This window comes from Oncorhynchus kisutch, linkage group LG11, assembly GCF_002021735.2.
Source record: "Oncorhynchus kisutch isolate 150728-3 linkage group LG11, Okis_V2, whole genome shotgun sequence".
NCBI lineage: Eukaryota > Metazoa > Chordata > Actinopteri > Salmoniformes > Salmonidae > Oncorhynchus > Oncorhynchus kisutch.
In genome coordinates, this window is record NC_034184.2 from 90,440,312 (window position 1) to 90,457,859 (window position 17,548).

The 17,548-nt window shown below is 43.7% G+C and overlaps 2 protein-coding genes across 4 annotated transcripts in view; one reads left to right on the plus strand and one right to left on the minus strand.

The window, feature by feature from the left end:
• Nucleotides 1–5,395: 5,395 nt before the first annotated feature.
• LOC116376121 (adhesive plaque matrix protein-like) lies at nt 5,396–15,810 on the plus strand. The gene is made up of 3 exons (XM_031835041.1): nt 5,396–7,256; nt 14,554–15,026; nt 15,793–15,810. The coding sequence occupies exons 1-3, from the start codon at nt 5,396–5,398 to the stop codon at nt 15,808–15,810; spliced, it is 2,352 nt and encodes a 783-aa protein (XP_031690901.1).
• Nucleotides 15,584–17,548, minus strand: part of LOC109884889 (cytoplasmic protein NCK1) — a 75,219-nt gene continuing 73,254 nt past the window's right edge. For all 3 annotated transcript variants that reach the window (XM_031836473.1, XM_031836472.1, XM_031836474.1), the window contains one exon: nt 15,584–16,089. In XM_031836473.1, the coding sequence (XP_031692333.1) occupies nt 15,889–16,089 (201 nt within the window). In that variant the 3' untranslated portion in view covers nt 15,584–15,888. The remainder of the gene's footprint in view (nt 16,090–17,548) is intronic.

Here is a 17,548-nt window from a genome sequence, read left to right on the forward strand (position 1 = left end):
GTATTGTTACTGTCTTAATGACCTGCTGGGTGTACTGTTACTGTCTTAATGACCTGCTGGGTGTACTGTTACTGTCTTAATGACCTGCTGGGTGTACTGTTACTGTCTTAATGACCTGCTGGGTGTACTGTTACTGTCTTAATGACCTGCTGGGTGTATTGTTACTGTCTTAATGACCTGCTGGGTGTATTGTTACTGTCTTAATGACCTGCTGGGTGTATTGTTACTGTCTTAATGACCTGCTGGGTGTATTGTTACTGTCTTAATGACCTGCTGGGTGTATTGTTACTGTCTTAATGACCTGCTGGGTGTATTGTTACTGTCTTAATGACCTGTTGGGTGTATTGTTACTGTCTTAATGACCTGCTGGGTGTACTGTTACTGTCTTAATGACCTGCTTGGGTGTACTGTTACTGTCTTAATGACCTGCCGGGTGTACTGTTACTGTCTTAATGACCTGCCGGGTGTACTGTTACTGTCTTAATGACCTGCTGGGTATATTGTTACTGTCTTAATGACCTGTTGGGTGTATTGTTACTGTCTTAATGACCTGCTGGGTGTATTGTTACTGTCTTAATGACCTGCTGGGTGTATTGTTACTGTCTTAATGACCTGCTGGGTGTATTGTTACTGTCTTAATGACCTGCTGGGTGTACTGTTACTGTCTTAATGACCTGCTGGTTGTACTGTTACTGTCTTAATGACCTGCTCGGTGTACTGTTACAGTCTTAATGACCTGCTGGGTGTATTGTTACTGTCTTAATGACCTGCTGGGTGTATTGTTACTGTCTTAATGACCTGCTGGGTGTACTGTTACTGTCTTAATGACCTGCTGGGTGTACTGTTACTGTCTTAATGACCTGCTGGGTGTATTGTTACTGTCTTAATGACCTGCTGGGTGTACTGTTACTGTCTTAATGACCTGCTGGTTGTATTGGTACTGTCTTAATGACCTGCTGGGTGTATTGTTACTGTCTTAATGACCTGTTGGGTGTACTGTTACTGTCTTAATGACCTGCTGGGTGTATTGTTACTGTCTTAATGACCTTCTGTGTGTATTGTTACTGTCTTAATGACCTGCTGGGTGTATTGTTACTGTCTTAATGACCTGCTGGGTGTACTGTTACTGTCTTAATGACCTGCTGGGTGTACTGTTACTGTCTTAATGACCTGCTGGGTGTATTGTTACTGTCTTAATGACCTGCTGGGTGTACTGTTACTGTCTTAATGACCTGCTGGGTGTATTGTTACTGTCTTAATGACCTGCTGGGTGTATTGTTACTGTCTTAATGACCTGCTGGGTGTACTGTTACTGTCTTAATGACCTGCTGGGTGTACTGTTACTGTCTTAATGACCTGCTGGGTATATTGTTACTGTCTTAATGACCTGTTGGGTGTATTGTTACTGTCTTAATGACCTGCTCGGTGTACTGTTACTGTCTTAATGACCTGCTGGGTGTACTGTTACTGTCTTAATGACCTGCTGGGTGTATTGGTAATGTCTTAATAACCTGCTGGGTGTATTGTTACTGTCTTAATGACCTGTTGGGTGTACTGTTACTGTCTTAATGACCTGCTGGGTGTATTGTTACTGTCTTAATGACCTGCTGGGTGTATTGTTACTGTCTTAATGACCTGCTGGGTGTATTGTTACTGTCTTAATGACCTGCTGGGTGTATTGTTACTGTCTTAATGACCTGCTGGGTGTACTGTTACTGTCTTAATGACCTGCTGGGTGTACTGTTACTGTCTTAATGACCTGCTGGGTGTATTGTTACTGTCTTAATGACCTGCTGGGTGTACTGTTACTGTCTTAATGACCTGCTGGCTATACCATTACTGTCTTATGTGTTATAAGTGATGCACTGCAGTTCCTTTGACATTCATATCCATCATACCCATGATGCACTGCAGTCCCTTTGACATTCATATCCATCATATCCATCATACCCATGATGCACTGCAGTCCCTTTGACATTCATATCCATCATATCCATCATACCCATGATGCACCGCAGTCCCTTTTGCATTCATATCCATCATATCCCTTCATATCCATTCATATCCATCATATCCCTTCATATCCATCATATCCATCATATCCATTCATATCCATCATATCCATCATATCCCTTCATATCCATTCATATCCATCATATCCATTCATATCCATTCATATCCATCATATCCATCATATCCATTCATATCCATCATATCCATTCATATCCATCATATCCATCATATCCATTCATATCCATCATATCCATCATATCCATTCATATCCATCATATCCATTCATATCCATTATATCCATTCATATCCATTCATATCCATCATATCCATTCATATCCATCATATCCATTCATATCCATCATATCCATTCATTTAACCACAAAAAGAGACTTTCAGTTTTAACTGTTGGCCAGGACCCCTTCTGGGCTGTCAGCTTGGCTTAGGGACTAGGGCCCGTACCCACAAACCGTCTTAGAGTAGAAGTACTGGTCTAGGATCTGTCCGTACTATCTTATTTATTATGAACTAAAAGGCTAAGCTGATCCTAGATCAGCTCTCCTACTCTGAGATGCTTTCTGGATGGAGAGCTAGAGATGAAGAACTATAGGGTTCCTGCTGTTCTGTTGTTGCCCAGTCCGGAACAGGCCAGTCTGCCTTACTGTACGACCCCTGGGAGACTTGGCTAGACTCATTCCAGGCTATGAAATGACAACAGCCTGGCTTTGTGTTGCTGGCTCCTCTCTGAGATTATAATCATCTGCACGGGTGGTTTTAATCAATCGGAGGACTTTGGCCTTCCAAACGGATGTAAACAAGCATTTAAACAGTTACGATTTTGTAATTGTAGAAAACTTTTTGTTTGGAATCTGTGAATTGGAATATTTGTGGATTTAAAGATAACAATAAAATAATGTTGCAATCAGATTTCCTTTCAAAGATCACCTGGAATAAACAACTAAATGATAACAATTCTCAATTTCCTTCATTCCCATTTGGTGGGGGTTCATCTCCTTGACTTGCTGCCAAACCACCAGAGGAAAGGTCACTATTATAGCTGACCACCAGATGATGCAATTGCACAGCTTAACATGTTAAGACAGACAAATGGTGATGTTCTGTATCAGCAGGTCAGTTATCATGATGTTCTGTATCAGCAGGTCAGTTATCGTGATGTTCTGTATCAGCAGGTCAGTTATCATAATGTTCTGTATCAGCAGGTCAGTTATCATAATGTTCTGTATCAGCAGGTCAGTTATCATGATGTTCTGTATCAGCAGGTCAGTTATCATGATGTTCTGTATCAGCAGGTGAGTTATCGTGATGTTCTGTATCAGCAGGTCAGTTATCATAATGTTCTGTATCAGCAGGTCAGTTATCATGATGTTCTGTATCAGCAGGTCAGTTATCATGATGTTCTGTATCAGCAGGTCAGTTATCGTGATGTTCTGTATCAGCAGGTCAGTTATCATAATGTTCTGTATCAGCAGGTCAGTTATCATGATGTTCTGTATCAGCAGGTCAGTTATCATGATGTTCTGTATCAGCAGGTCAGTTATCATTATGTTCTGTATCAGCAGGTCAGTTATCATGATGTTCTGTATCAGCAGGTCAGTTATCATGATGTTCTGTATCAGCAGGTCAGTTATCATAATGTTCTGTATCAGCAGGTCAGTTATCGTGATGTTCTGTATCAGCAGGTCAGTTATCATAATGTTCTATATCAGCAGGTCAGTTATCATAATGTTCTGTATCAGCAGGTCAGTTATCATGATGTTCTGTATCAGCAGGTCAGTTATCGTGATGTTCTGTATCAGCAGGTCAGTTATCATAATGTTCTGTATCAGCAGGTCAGTTATCATGATGTTCTGTATCAGCAGGTCAGTTATCATGATGTTCTGTATCAGCAGGTCAGTTATCGTGATGTTCTGTATCAGCAGGTCAGTTATCATAATGTTCTGTATCAGCAGGTCAGTTATCGTGATGTTCTGTATCAGCAGGTCAGTTATCGTGATGTTCTGTATCAGCAGGTCAGTTATCATGATGTTCTGTATCAGCAGGTCAGTTATCATGATGTTCTGTATCAGCAGGTCAGTTATCATAATGTTCTGTATCAGCAGGTCAGTTATCATGATGTTCTGTATCAGCAGGTCAGTTATCATAATGTTCTGTATCAGCAGGTCAGTTATCATGATGTTCTGTATCAGCAGGTCAGTTATCATGATGTTCTGTATCAGCAGGTCAGTTATCATGATGTTCTGTATCAGCAGGTCAGTTATCATGATGTTCTGTATCAGCAGGTCAGTTATCATGATGTTCTGTATCAACTACAGTGTTTCAGGTCAGATATCATATCATAATGTTCTGTATTAACAGGTCAGATATCATGATATTTCTATCCCATATACAGCATATAGACCTTATTGTTTTGACACAAAAACAACTAAATGAATTGCCATGCCTCATAATCACAAATGTAATCCTCCACTGACTGCATACTATATACAGGCCTAGTCTTCTGAGGAACATACTCTCTATGTTGGAATGGTGATGCATTATCTGTCTGAGTCATAACAGAGGAGTCACACACAGCGCTGTAGCGCTGTCAGCCCCGAAACCCCCCTTGGGAACTGACATATCACAATGGATAACGTGGCCTCCGTTAGCCAATACAGAAAGACCTGGAAAATCTCCCTGCTCAAATACTTTCAGCTTAATCAGCTTAATCTACCAACCAATCATCTCCCACAATACCTTCCCCATAACACTTCCCACGTATAACAGTTATGTGATTCGCTAAAATTAAATGGCAAATGTTTTACTCATTAGGTCACTAATAGAATTCTGTGGTCACTCCCACTAAGGCCAATTTTGAATGGTTGTTAACTCAGGATTACATGCATTGTGCCTGGCGATGAGGTTAGAGCAGAGCAAACCAACATGGAGGCAGCACCAAGGTATCACATCTGCTATCAACATCAGAATAGTTGTTACATCTGGCTTCAGCCCAGACGAATCAGTCCTAGTCCACCTCATGCAGTTTATACAGTATCTAAGTACAATTCATTTGCAGTTCTAGTAAATCTTCCTAGCAGACACAAAGTCATATATATTCAGAGGCAGCAAATATTTAACTCTGAAGAACAAATAGAACGTTGGAGGTGAACTATCTTGTGTGTTTCAGGGTCTGTCTGTACGTCCTCCATTGATTAGGGTTGCAAAGTTCCAGCAAGTTTCCCAAAATTCCCCAGAAATTCTGGTTGAAGAATTCCTGGAAATACAAGAGAATAAGCAGGACGTCCGGGAATTCTCCAACCAGGAATTCTGGAAAACCAGGGAATTTGGGGAAAGTTACCGTAATTTTACAAACCTATACAGCAGTAACATGACGACCAGCCCTAAATACAGCAGTAACATGACGACCAGCCCTAAATACAGCAGTAACATGACGACCAGCCCTAAATACAGCAGTAACATGACGACCAGCCCTAAATACAGCAGTAACATGTCGACCAGCAGTAACATGACGACCAGCCCTAAATACAGCAGTAACATGAAGACCAGCCCTAAATACAGCAGTAACATGACGACCAGCCCTAAATACAGCAGTAACATGACGACCAGCCCTAAATACAGCAGTAACATGATGACCAGCCCTAAATACAGCAGTAACATGACGACCAGCAGTAACATGACGACCAGCCCTAAATACAGCAGTAACATGACGACCAGCCCTAAATACAGCAGTAACATGACGACCAGCCCTAAATACAGCAGTAACATGACGACCAGCCCTAAATACAGCAGTAACATGACGACCAGCCCTAAGTACAGCAGTAACGTGACGACCAGCAGTAACATGACGACCAGCCCTAAATACAGCAGTAACATGACGACCAGCCCTAAATACAGCAGTAACATGACGACCAACCCTAAATACAGCAGTAACATGACAACCAGCCCTAAATACAGCAGTAACATGACGACCAGCCCTAAATACAGCAGTAACATGACGACCAGCCCTAAATACAGCAGTAACATGACGACCAGCCCTAAATACAGCAGTAACATGACGACCAGCCCTAAATACAGCAGTAACATGACGACCAGCCCTAAATACAGCAGTAACATGACGGCCAGCCCTAAATACAGCAGTAACATGACGGCCAGCCCTAAATACAGCAGTAACATGACGACCAGCCCTAAATACAGCAGTAACATGACGACCAGCCCTAAATACAGCAGTAACATGACGACCAGCCCTAAATACAGCAGTAACATGACGACCAGCCCTAAATACAGCAGTAACATGACGACCAGCCCTAAATACAGCAGTAACATGACGACCAGCCCTAAATACAGCAGTAACATGACGACCAGCCCTAAATACAGCAGTAACATGACGACCAGCCCTAAATACAGCAGTAACATGTCGACCAGCAGTAACATGACGACCAGCCCTAAATACAGCAGTAACATGAAGACCAGCCCTAAATACAGCAGTAACATGACGACCAGCCCTAAATACAGCAGTAACATGACGACCAGCCCTAAATACAGCAGTAACATGACGACCAGCCCTAAATACAGCAGTAACATGTCGACCAACCCTAAATACAGCAGTAACATGACGACCAGCCCTAAATACAGCAGTAACATGACGACCAACCCTAAATACAGCAGTAACATGACGACCAGCAGTAACATGACGACCAGCCCTAAATACAGCAGTAACATGTCGACCAACCCTAAATACAGCAGTAACATGACGACCAGCCCTAAATACAGCAGTAACATGACGACCAGCCCTAAATACAGCAGTAACATGACGACCAACCCTAAATACAGCAGTAACATGACGACCAGCAGTAACATGACGACCAGCCCTAAATACAGCAGTAACATGACGACCAGCCCTAAATACAGCAGTAACATGACGACCAGCCCTAAATACAGCAGTAACATGACGACCAGCCCTAAATACAGCAGTAACATGACGGCCAGCCCTAAATACAGCAGTAACATGACGACCAGCCCTAAATACAGCAGTAACATGACGACCAGCCCTAAATACAGCAGTAACATGACGACCAACCCTAAATACAGCAGTAACATGACGACCAGCCCTAAATACAGCAGTAACATGACGACCAGCCCTAAATACAGCAGTAACATGACGACCAGCCCTAAATACAGCAGTAACATGACGACCAGCCCTAAATACAGCAGTAACTATGGTCACAATGGTGAGGACGACGAGCAGATGAGCTTCCCTGAAACGGTTTCTGACAGTTTGTGCAGAAATTCTTTGGTTGGACGTACAAAACAACGTTGGAGGTGGCTTATGGTAGAGAAATTAACATTATATTATCTTGCAACAGCTTTGCTGGGCATTCCTGCAGTCAGCATGCCTATTGCACACTCCCTCAACACATCTGTGGCATTGTGTTGTGACAAAGCTGCACATTTTAGTGGCTTTTTATTGTCCCCAGCACAAGGTGCACCTGTGTAATGATCATGCCATTTAATCAGCTTCTTGATATGCTACACCTGTCAGGTGGATGGATTATCTTGACAAAGGAGAAATGCTCACTAACAGGATGTGCACAACATGAGAGAAATAAAGCTTTTTTGCACATGGAACACTTCTGGAATCTTTTATTTCATGAAACATGGAACCAACACTACATGATGCGTTTATATTTTTGTTCTGTAGTGTTGGTTGTCTTTGATTAATCTCTCATCATTCATCTTCTTTGGACTTTATTTGGAGGTTGGCAACCAACTTTAAGGTGCATTACCACCACCAACTGGACTGGAGTGTGGACCTCATTCATCTTTCAATCACCCACATGGAGAGGAGACTGCACGTGGGTCTATGCTCCTAAAAACCAATGAGGAGACGGGAGAGGCGGAACTTGTAGCGCGTCAACCGTCTAAAATGGAACCAGAAGTTTGGACGAAATGATTGAATTATGTGTAAAGCACCATTTTTTTAAATTAAAGACAGCCAGGGGCACACTCAGACCTCATTTAAACATGAAACGTGTGTTAGTGAGTTCACCATAATGGGGCATGTTTATTTAAGATGGTTAGGAAGGCATTTAAAAAAAATATCCAGGCATCCTCTACTGACGGGATGAGATCAATATCCTTCCAGGATACCCCGGCCAGGTCGATTAGAAAGGCCTGCTCGCAGAAGTGTTTCAGGGAGCGTTTTACAGTGATGAGTGGAGGTCGTTTGACCGCTGACCCATTACGGATGCAGGCAATGAGGCAGTGATCGCTGAGATCTTGGTTGAAGACAGCAGAGGTGTATTTAGAGGGCAAGTTGGTTAGGATGATATCTATGAGGGTGCCCGTGTTTAAGGCTTTGGGGAGGTACCTGGTAGGTTCATTGATAATTTGTGTGAGATTGAGGGCATCAAGTTTAGATTTTAGGATGGCTGGGGTGTTAAGCATGTTCCAGTTTAGGTCGCCTAGCAGCACGAACTCTGAAGATAGATGGGGGGCAATCAGTTCACATATGGTGTCCAGAGCACAGCTGGGGGCAGAGGGTGGTCTATAGCAGGCGGCAACAGTGAGAGACTTGTTTTTAGAGAGGTGGATTTTTAAAAGTAGAAGTTCAAATTGTTTGGGTACAGACCTGGATAGTAGGACAGAACTCTGCAGGCTATCTTTGCAGTAGATTGCAACACCGCCCCCTTTGGCAGTTCTATCTTGTCTGAAAATGTTGTAGTTTGGAATTAAAATTTCTGAATTTTTGGTGGTCTTCCTAAGCCAGGATTCAGACACAGCTAGAACATCCGGGTTGGCAGAGTGTGCTAAAGCAGTGAATAGAACAAACTTAGGGAGGAGGCTTCTAATGTTAACATGCATGAAACCAAGGCTATTACGGTTACAGAAGTCGTCAAAAGAGAGCGCCTGGGGAATAGGAGTGGAGCTAGGCACTGCAGGGCCTGGATTCACCTCTACATCCATCGCCAGAGGAACATAGGAGGAGTAGAATAAGGGTACGGCTAAAAGCTATGAGAATTGGTTGTCTAGAACGTCTGGAACATAGAGTAAAAGGAGGTTTCTGGGGGCGATAAAATAGCATCAAGGTATAATGTACAGACAAAGGTATGGTAGGATGTGAATACAGTGGAGGTAAACCTAGGTATTGAGTGATGAAGAGAGAGATATTGTCTCTAGAAACATCATTGAAACCAGGAGATGTCATTGCATGTGTGGGTGGTGGAACTAATAGGTTGGATAAGGTATAGTGAGCAGGACTAGAGGCTCTACAGTGAAATAAGCCAATAAACACTAACCAGAACAGCAATGGACAAGACATATTGACATTAAGGAGAGGCATGCTTAGTCAAGTGATCAAAAGGGTCCAGTGAGTGGAGAGGTTGATTGGGGATCACGGTGATTTAGACAGCTAGCCAGGCCATCGGTAGCAAGCTAGCATAGGATGGAGGTCTGTTGTTAGCCACCTCTTGCGTTCCGTCAGTAGATTAGTGTGGTTCCGTGTGGTAGAGGGGATTAATCCAAATCACACAACAACAACAAAAATAAAAACAATAGATATAGTTATAGAGGCCCAAGAAGAAAACATAATAATAATAATAAAAAATATATTGTCCGATTGTCTATTCAGATAGCAGCCGGTAAGACAGCTAACGGTTAGCAGGCCGCAGATGGGCGTTCAGGTAACGTCGCGACGGAGGAGCCAGCCGGATAACTCCTTCGGGTAGATAACGTCGGCAGTCCAGTTGTGAAGGCCCGGTGGGGCTCCGCGTAGGCAGTAAAACGGGTCCGGATAGGTGACTGCAGCCCAGGAGTGATTGACGGAGCTGGCTAGCTCCGGAATAATTGATGTTTGCTCCGGAATCGACGAAGGCCGATAGTCACACGGATAGCAGCTAGCTAGCTGTGAGATCCGGGTATGAATGTCCAGAGAGCAGTCGAAATCCAGGGACATGAGAGAAAAATTGGTCCGGTATGTTCCGTTCCGAGCCGCGCTGTGCCGTACAGAACTGGCGATAGATTTTCGAGCTAAAGGATAGCTGATGACCACAAACCGTGGTTAGCTGAATACTAACGATTTGCCAGTAAAGAAGCTAACTAGCTTCTGATTAGCTTCTGGCTAGTTTCAGGCTAGCTTTTTGGAGTTTCTGGCTAGCTTCTGGCTAGTTTCAGGCTAGCTTCTGGCTAGCTTATGACTAGTTTCAGGCTAGCTTCTTGGAGTTTCTGGCTAGCTTCTTGGAGGATTACAGATTTGAGGTAAATAATACTTTTTTATAAATATAAATTGGTGAGGCGGGTTGCAGGAGAGTGTTTTGAAGATGAGTTGATGGAAAATAAAAAAATAAAGTTGTAAATATATATATATACAGTACACGACAAGACGAGGACAAAAGACGTCTGAACTGCTATGCCACCTTGGAGAAGAGAGTCTCTATTATATTATGACAGACCAGCTAGATCTACTGTCTCTATTATGATATGACAGACTAGCTAGATCTACTGTCTCTATTATGATATGACAGACTAGCTAGATCTACTGTCTCTATTATGATATGACAGACTAGCTAGATCTACTGTCTCTATTATAACATGACAGACCAGCGCTAGATTCACTGTCTCTATTGCTATGCCACCTTGGTATGTATGGTATGGATGTTCTCTGTTTAGTGAGTCCACCAGATCAGAGGCAGTAGTGATGACCAGGGATGTTCTCTGTTTAGTGAGTCCTCCAGATCAGAGGCAGTAGGGATGACCAGGGATGTTCTCTGTTTAGTGAGTCCACCAGATCAGACGCAGTAGGGATGACCAGGGATGTTCTCTTGATACTGTAAGTGTGTGAATTGGACCATTTTGCTGTCCTGCTAAGCATTCAAAATGTAACGGGTACTTTTGCATGTCAGGGAAAATATATGCAGTAAAAACTACATTATTTTCTTTAGGAATGTAGTGAAGTAAAAGTAAAAATAGTCAAAAATATACACTACCGATCATTTCTTTTAGAAAACCTACTCGTTCAATGGTTTTTCTTTATTTCTAGTATTTTCTACATTACAGAATAATAGACATCACAACTATGAAATAACCCACGTAATCATGTCGTAACGAAACACTAAACTAAACTGATTCTATAAAGCGTCTCAAGGTGGCAGTGCTGATCTGGGATCAGTTTATATTCTAGTAAAAGTGAATGACATGTTCTAGCACTGCTGTTCAACACAGGTCTAGAAGTTTGTCCCTAGCTGTGCACCATAGGAGGAGGCCTGGACATAACATCAACTCAGCAAAAAAAAAGTAACGGCCCTTTATCAGGGCTGTCTTTCAAAGATAATTCATAAAAATCCAAATAACTTCACAGATCTTCATTGTACAGAGTTAAACATAATTGTTTTCCCATGCATGTTCAATGAACCAACAACAATGAATAAACATGCACCTGTGGAACGGTCGTTAAGACACTAACAGTTTACAGAAGGTAGGCAATTAAGGTCACAGTTATGAAAACTTAGGACACTAAAGAGGCCTTTCTAATGACTCTGAAAAACACCAAAAGAAAGATGCACAGGGTCCCTGCTCATCTGCATGAACGTGTCTTAGGCATGCTGATAGAGGCTGGACTGAGGGCTTGTAGGCCTGTTGTAAGGCAGGTCCTCACCGGCAACAACGTTGCATATGGACACAAACCCACCGTTGCTGGACCAGACAGGACTGGCAAAAAGTGCTCATCACTGACGAGTCGCGGTTTTGTCTCTCTGGGGGTGATGGTCAGATTTGCGTTTATCGTCGAAGGAATGAGCGTTACACCGAGGCCTGTACTTTGGAGTGGGATCGATTTGGAGGTGGAGGGTCCGTCATGGTCTGGGGCAGTGTGAAACAGCATCATCGGAATGAGCTTGTTGTCATTGCAGGCAATCTCAACGCTGTGCGTTACAGGGAAGACATCCTCCTCCCTCATGTGGTACCCTTCCTGCAGGCTCATCCTGACATGACCCTCCAGCATGACAATGCCACCAGCCATACTGCTCGTTCTGTGAGTGATTTCCTGCAAGACAGGAATGTCAATGTTCTGCCATGGTCCACCCAGAAATCTCTGGGAACTTGCAGGTGCCTTGGTGGAAGAGTGGGGTAACATCTCACAGTAAGAACTCGCAAATCTGGTGCAGTCCATGTTATTCCATCTCCGTTAGTCACCTGTCTGTGGAATTTGTTCAGTTTATGTCTCAATTGTTGAATCTTATGTTCATACAATCTTAAGTTTGCTGAAAATAAACACAGTTGACAGTGAGAGGACGTTTCTATTTTTTCTGAGTTTACATTCACTGTAAAGCACTGTTTTGAGTTTAGATCAATCGCACCCCTATGGAAGCCGGTCAAATGCGCTAAATAAGGAATATGGTGCAATTTGGGATGCAGACTTCTCATCAGTTTGATTAAAAATGGAGCCAACGGAGAGGGCTGCCTTGCTTCTAGCTCTTAGGAAACTTTATATATTTTTCTAAATGTATTATTTCTTACATTGTTAGCTCAGAAAATGTTGTGTTTTTACATACAACCGGGAAGAACTATTGGATATCAGAGCGGCGGTAACTCATCAGCACTAGAACCATTACGACCAGGAACACGACTTTCCCGAAGCAGATCCTTTGTTTGCACCCCCAAGGGCCATTGAACTGATTCCGACCCAAAACAACACTGGCGGAGCGGAGGTACTCGGAGTGGTCTTGTAGTCCGACTTAGGAGGCGCGCACACCACCCACCACTCAGTATATTACTCGCTAATGTTTAGTACCCGGATAATAAAGTAGAGGGTTTCTTTCCAGAGAGACATCAGGGATTGTAACATACTCGGTTTCTCACAGAAACATGGCTCTCTCGGGATATACGGAGAGAATAAATGAGAAATCACCTGCTTGAAATCAAATGATTTCTAACTACTACTAGGTGCCAATAATATTGTCCGGGCCCTTTATAGATTTCTTTTTGGAATTAGCTAAGATTTAGTAAATTATTCTGTTTTTTTTTTTGGGGGGGGGGTTCAACTGCACACCGAAGACATACATATGACACACATACATACAAAATTCTGGGAGAAATGTTGCATTATTTGAAAAAAAGTGTGCCAATATTTTAGGCAATGACTGTATATAGACTTGAGATCATTGGCCACTTTATTAAAGTGGCTAGTGTTCCATTTATTAATGCCACTTTAACAATGTTTGCATATTTCCATTACTCATCTCATATGTGTATACTGTATCTTAGTCATCCATATGTTTAACTAGGCAAGTCAGTTAAGAACAAATTCTTATTTTCAATGACAGTCTAGGAACTGTGGGTTAACTGCCTTGTTCAGCGGCAGAAAGACAGATTTTTACCTCGTCAGCTCGGGGATTCGAACCAGCAACCTTTCGGTTACAAGTCCAACTCTCTAAACACTAAGCTACATGTGACCAATACAATTAGATTTGAGCTCAAGTTTAAGGTCGCTTGATTATTTAACATTAAATATTTTCAATTGACAGAGATATAGATCAAAATGTTACTCAAGTCTCCATAGGAAAAGTGTTTGGATGGAAGAGGAAGTTTTCAGAAGAGATGGGGTTGGAACAGAAATCAGTTCAACATCTCGACCAGATCAGTACGTACATGCAAAGCTGTAATCAGATAACACACTGCTATGACAGGCTAGAGGGAAGCACAGGGGGGGTGGGGGACAGATGGGGTGGCACTAAGACAGTAGGTGTTGAATAGCCTGGTACCAGATCAGTTAGTGCTGGGAGAGGAGATGTCTAGGAGAGGAGATGTCTAGGAGAGGAGATGTCTAGGAGAGGAGATGTCTAGGAGAGGAGATGTCTAGGAGAGGAAACACCACATCATGTACTTGTGCTTAATCCAGTGACATCACTGCTAGGTGGTGAAACATATTCAGGTAACACCATCCACCCGACTCTAGCCTGTTGGTTCAGAACAGAACCTGTCTTCTGACCCGTAATCTCAACTACAGACAGATAGGAGAGCAGATCCACACAGTATCTCTCCTGACCTCAGTCATTGGTAACATGTTATATGAGCTGACACAGTATCTCTCCTGACCTGTCATTGGTAATATTTTATACAGTACAATATCCTAAATACATCAAATGACCTAGGATGAAATGAACCCCTGGTCATTGAAACATGTTTTATTCAGGTTGAGCAGTACATTAGCAGGACTGTGGATTTCTGTCCACAACATGTTGTAAAACGTTGAGAGTTAAAAAAAACAGACAAAAATACAAGTGTAGCTTTGAAATGTTTAGCTAGGCTAGATTCTGGATCCCCAACAAAAGGCCTTATAGCCGCGGGAGGAAGGGACTGCAGGGGGAGGAAGGGACTGCAGGGGGAGGAAGGGACTGCAGGGGGAGGAAGGGACTGCAGGGGGAGGAAGGGACTGCAGGGGGAGGAAGGGACTGCAGGGGGAGGAAGGGACTGCAGGGGGAGGAAGGGACTGCAGGGGGAGGAAGGGACTGCAGGGGGAGGAAGGGACTGCAGGGGACTGCACCCCTACCCCCTGTCGACTGCACCCCTACCCCCTGTCGACTGCACCCCTACCCCCTGTCGACTGCACCCCTACCCCCTGTCGACTGCACCCCTACCCCCTGTCGACTGCACCCCCACCCCCTGTCGACTGCACCCCTACCCCCTGTCGACTGCACCCCCACCCCCTGTCGACTGCACCCCCACCCCCTGTCGACTGCACCCCCACCCCCTGTCGACTGCACCCCCACCCCCTGTCGACTGCACCCCCACCCCCTGTCGACTGCACCCCCACCCCGTCGACTGCACCCCCACCCCCTGTCGACTGCACCCCCACCCCCTGTCGACTGCACCCCCACCCCCTGTCGACTGCACCCCCACCCCCTGTCGACTGCACCCCCACCCCCTGTCGACTGCACCCCCACCCCCTGTCGACTGCACCCCCTCCCAATACAAAACATTGCTCGCTGGTGACTGGTCGTTATTGGGTATGTTTGGGTTGAATAAAAAAACATCACATTTTAAAAAATAAAACTATATATATATTATTCACAACTAAACGTATACTGGAAAAAATATTAAAACGCAACAATAAGATTTTACTGAGTTACAGTTGAGAAAATCAAGTCAATTGGAAAAATATTAATGATGCCCTAATCTATGGATTTCACATGATTGGGCCGGAGCGGGCCGGGGCACAGCCATGGGTGGAGACACCGGATGTGGGCTACTGTGGTTACACTCTAAAACTACATCGGAGGTGGATTTGGTAGCAACTATCTTACAACGGCTCTGGTGGATATTCCTGCAGTCAGCATGCCACGCTCCCTTAAAACTTGAGACACCTGTGGCATTGTGTTGTTTGACAAAACTGCACATTTTAGAGTGACCTTTTATTGTCCCCAGCACAAGGTGCACCTGTGTAAGGCCATGCTTCTTGATATGCCACCCCTGTCAGGTGGATAGATTATCTTGGCAACGAAATGCTCACTAAACAGGGATGTGCACCAAAATTGAGAGAAATAAGCATTTTGTGCGAACAGAGTATTTTTAGGGGATCTTTTATTTCAGCTCATCAACACTTTACATGTTGCGTTTATATTTTTGTTCAGTATAGATTTAGTAGATGGCATAATGACCTAGAAGACCTAAACACATGATCCACCTACAGGTCTGACAGAATCCAGAATGTTCTTTTCCCTCCTCTCTCCACTCCTTCTTCTCTCTCATCCTCCCCTTTCTTCTTGCACACAGTTCCTGGCACATAAGTAGTCCTAGCGATGTGAAGTCTCTGTGAGTGCATGTACTGTTTGTTTCCCTCTGTGTGTGTGTGTGTTTAAGAGTGTGTGATCAAGAGGCAGCCAGGGCCTTAACCAGGTAGAGCTTGTCTCCCTGCTCGCTGGTGAAGATGGGAGCCTTCTTGTAGTGATCCACCAAGTCCTCCAGAGAACTGAACTTCCTCTGGCCAATGCAGTACAAACCATCCTTCAACTGAACCTTGAAATGCTTGTTCTTTCCCTGGGCCTTCAGAGAGATGGAGAAATCATTGGGCTGGAGAGAGAGAGAGAGAAGGGAGGGAGGGGAGGGGGAGACAGAAAGGTCAATACAGGCTGTAAACTGAGCAGACAGTAAACACTATTAATCTCATGACAGATTCTACTACTTGTGACTGCAGGGCATTTTCATCTAAAAAAGGACCAATGAGCACCAACAGTTTCAAGTTGAAATGCTAATAGGTTCCTCCTCGGCAAGGCAGGGCTGAGAGCTACGCCACCGTTTATAACTATAAGTATAATATAAGAAGTCAATGATGTCCAGCCCAGGGCTCCAGCAGTGCATTTGGTTTGTTAACTTGCTAGCCAAGTGGCTAGATGTCAAGATAAAGCTCATTGGTTACAGCAGAGACTAATATATACACACTACCATTCAAAAGTTTGGGGTCACTTAGAAATGTCCTTGTTGTTGAAAGAAGAGCACATTTTTTGTGGGCTATTAAAATAACATCAAATTGATCAGAACACAGTGTAGACATTGTTAATGTTGTAAATGACTACTGTAGCTGGAAACGGCTGATTTTTAATGGAATATCCACATAGGCGTACAGAGGCCCATTATCAGCAACCATCACTCCTGTGTTCCAATGGCACGTTCTGTTAGCTAATCCAAGTTTATCATTTTAAAAGGCTAATTGATCATTAGAAAACCCTTTTGTAATGATGTTAGCACAGCTGAAAACTGTTGTCCTGATTAAAGAAGTAATACAACTGGCCTTATTTAGACTAGTTGAGTATCTGGAGCATCAGCATTTGTGGGTTAGATTACAGGCTCAAAATGGACAGAAACAAAGACCTTTCTTCTGAAACTCGTCAGTCAGTATTCTTGTCCTGAGAAATGAAAACTATTCCATGCGAGAAATTGCCAAGAAACTGAAGATCTCGTCCAACGCTGTGTACTACTCCCTTCACAGAACAGCGCAAACTGTCTCTAACCAGAATAGAAAGAGGAGTGTGAGGCCCCGGTGCACAACTGAGCAAGAGGACAAGTACATTAGTGTCTAGTTTGAGAAACAGACGTCTCACAAGTACTCAACTGGCAGCTTCATTAAATAGTACCCGCAAAACACCAGTCTCAACGTCAACAGTGAAGAGGCGACTCTGAGATGCTGTCCTTCTAGGCAGAGTTGCAAAGAAAAAGACAAATCTCTTTCCAGGGTACCACCTTTCCAACACGTTTGTAAAATTTCTGCCCTGCTAGAGCTGCTCCGGAAACTTCTAGAAGCAACAACGGATCAACAGCAAAATAGTAGGCTAAACAAGCTCACAGAACAGGATTGCCGAGTGCTGAAGTAAAAAAAGAATATGTCCTCCGTAGCAACACTCACTATCGACTTCCAAACTGCCTCTTCATGAAATGGGTTTCCATGGCCGCGCAGCCGCACACAAGCCTAAGATCACCATGCGCAATGCCAATCATCGGGTGGAGTGGTGTACAGATCGCCGCTATTGGACTC

Bases quoted from the DNA above. Each gene is read 5' to 3' on its own strand.
- LOC116376121 (XM_031835041.1), top strand. From the start codon at position 5,396: ATGACGACCAGCCCTAAATACAGCAGTAACATGACGACCAGCCCTAAA. The intron at 7,257-14,553 runs GTGAGGACGACG...AAGGGACTGCAG, and splicing joins CAGTAACTATGGTCACAATG to GGGACTGCACCCCTACCCCC.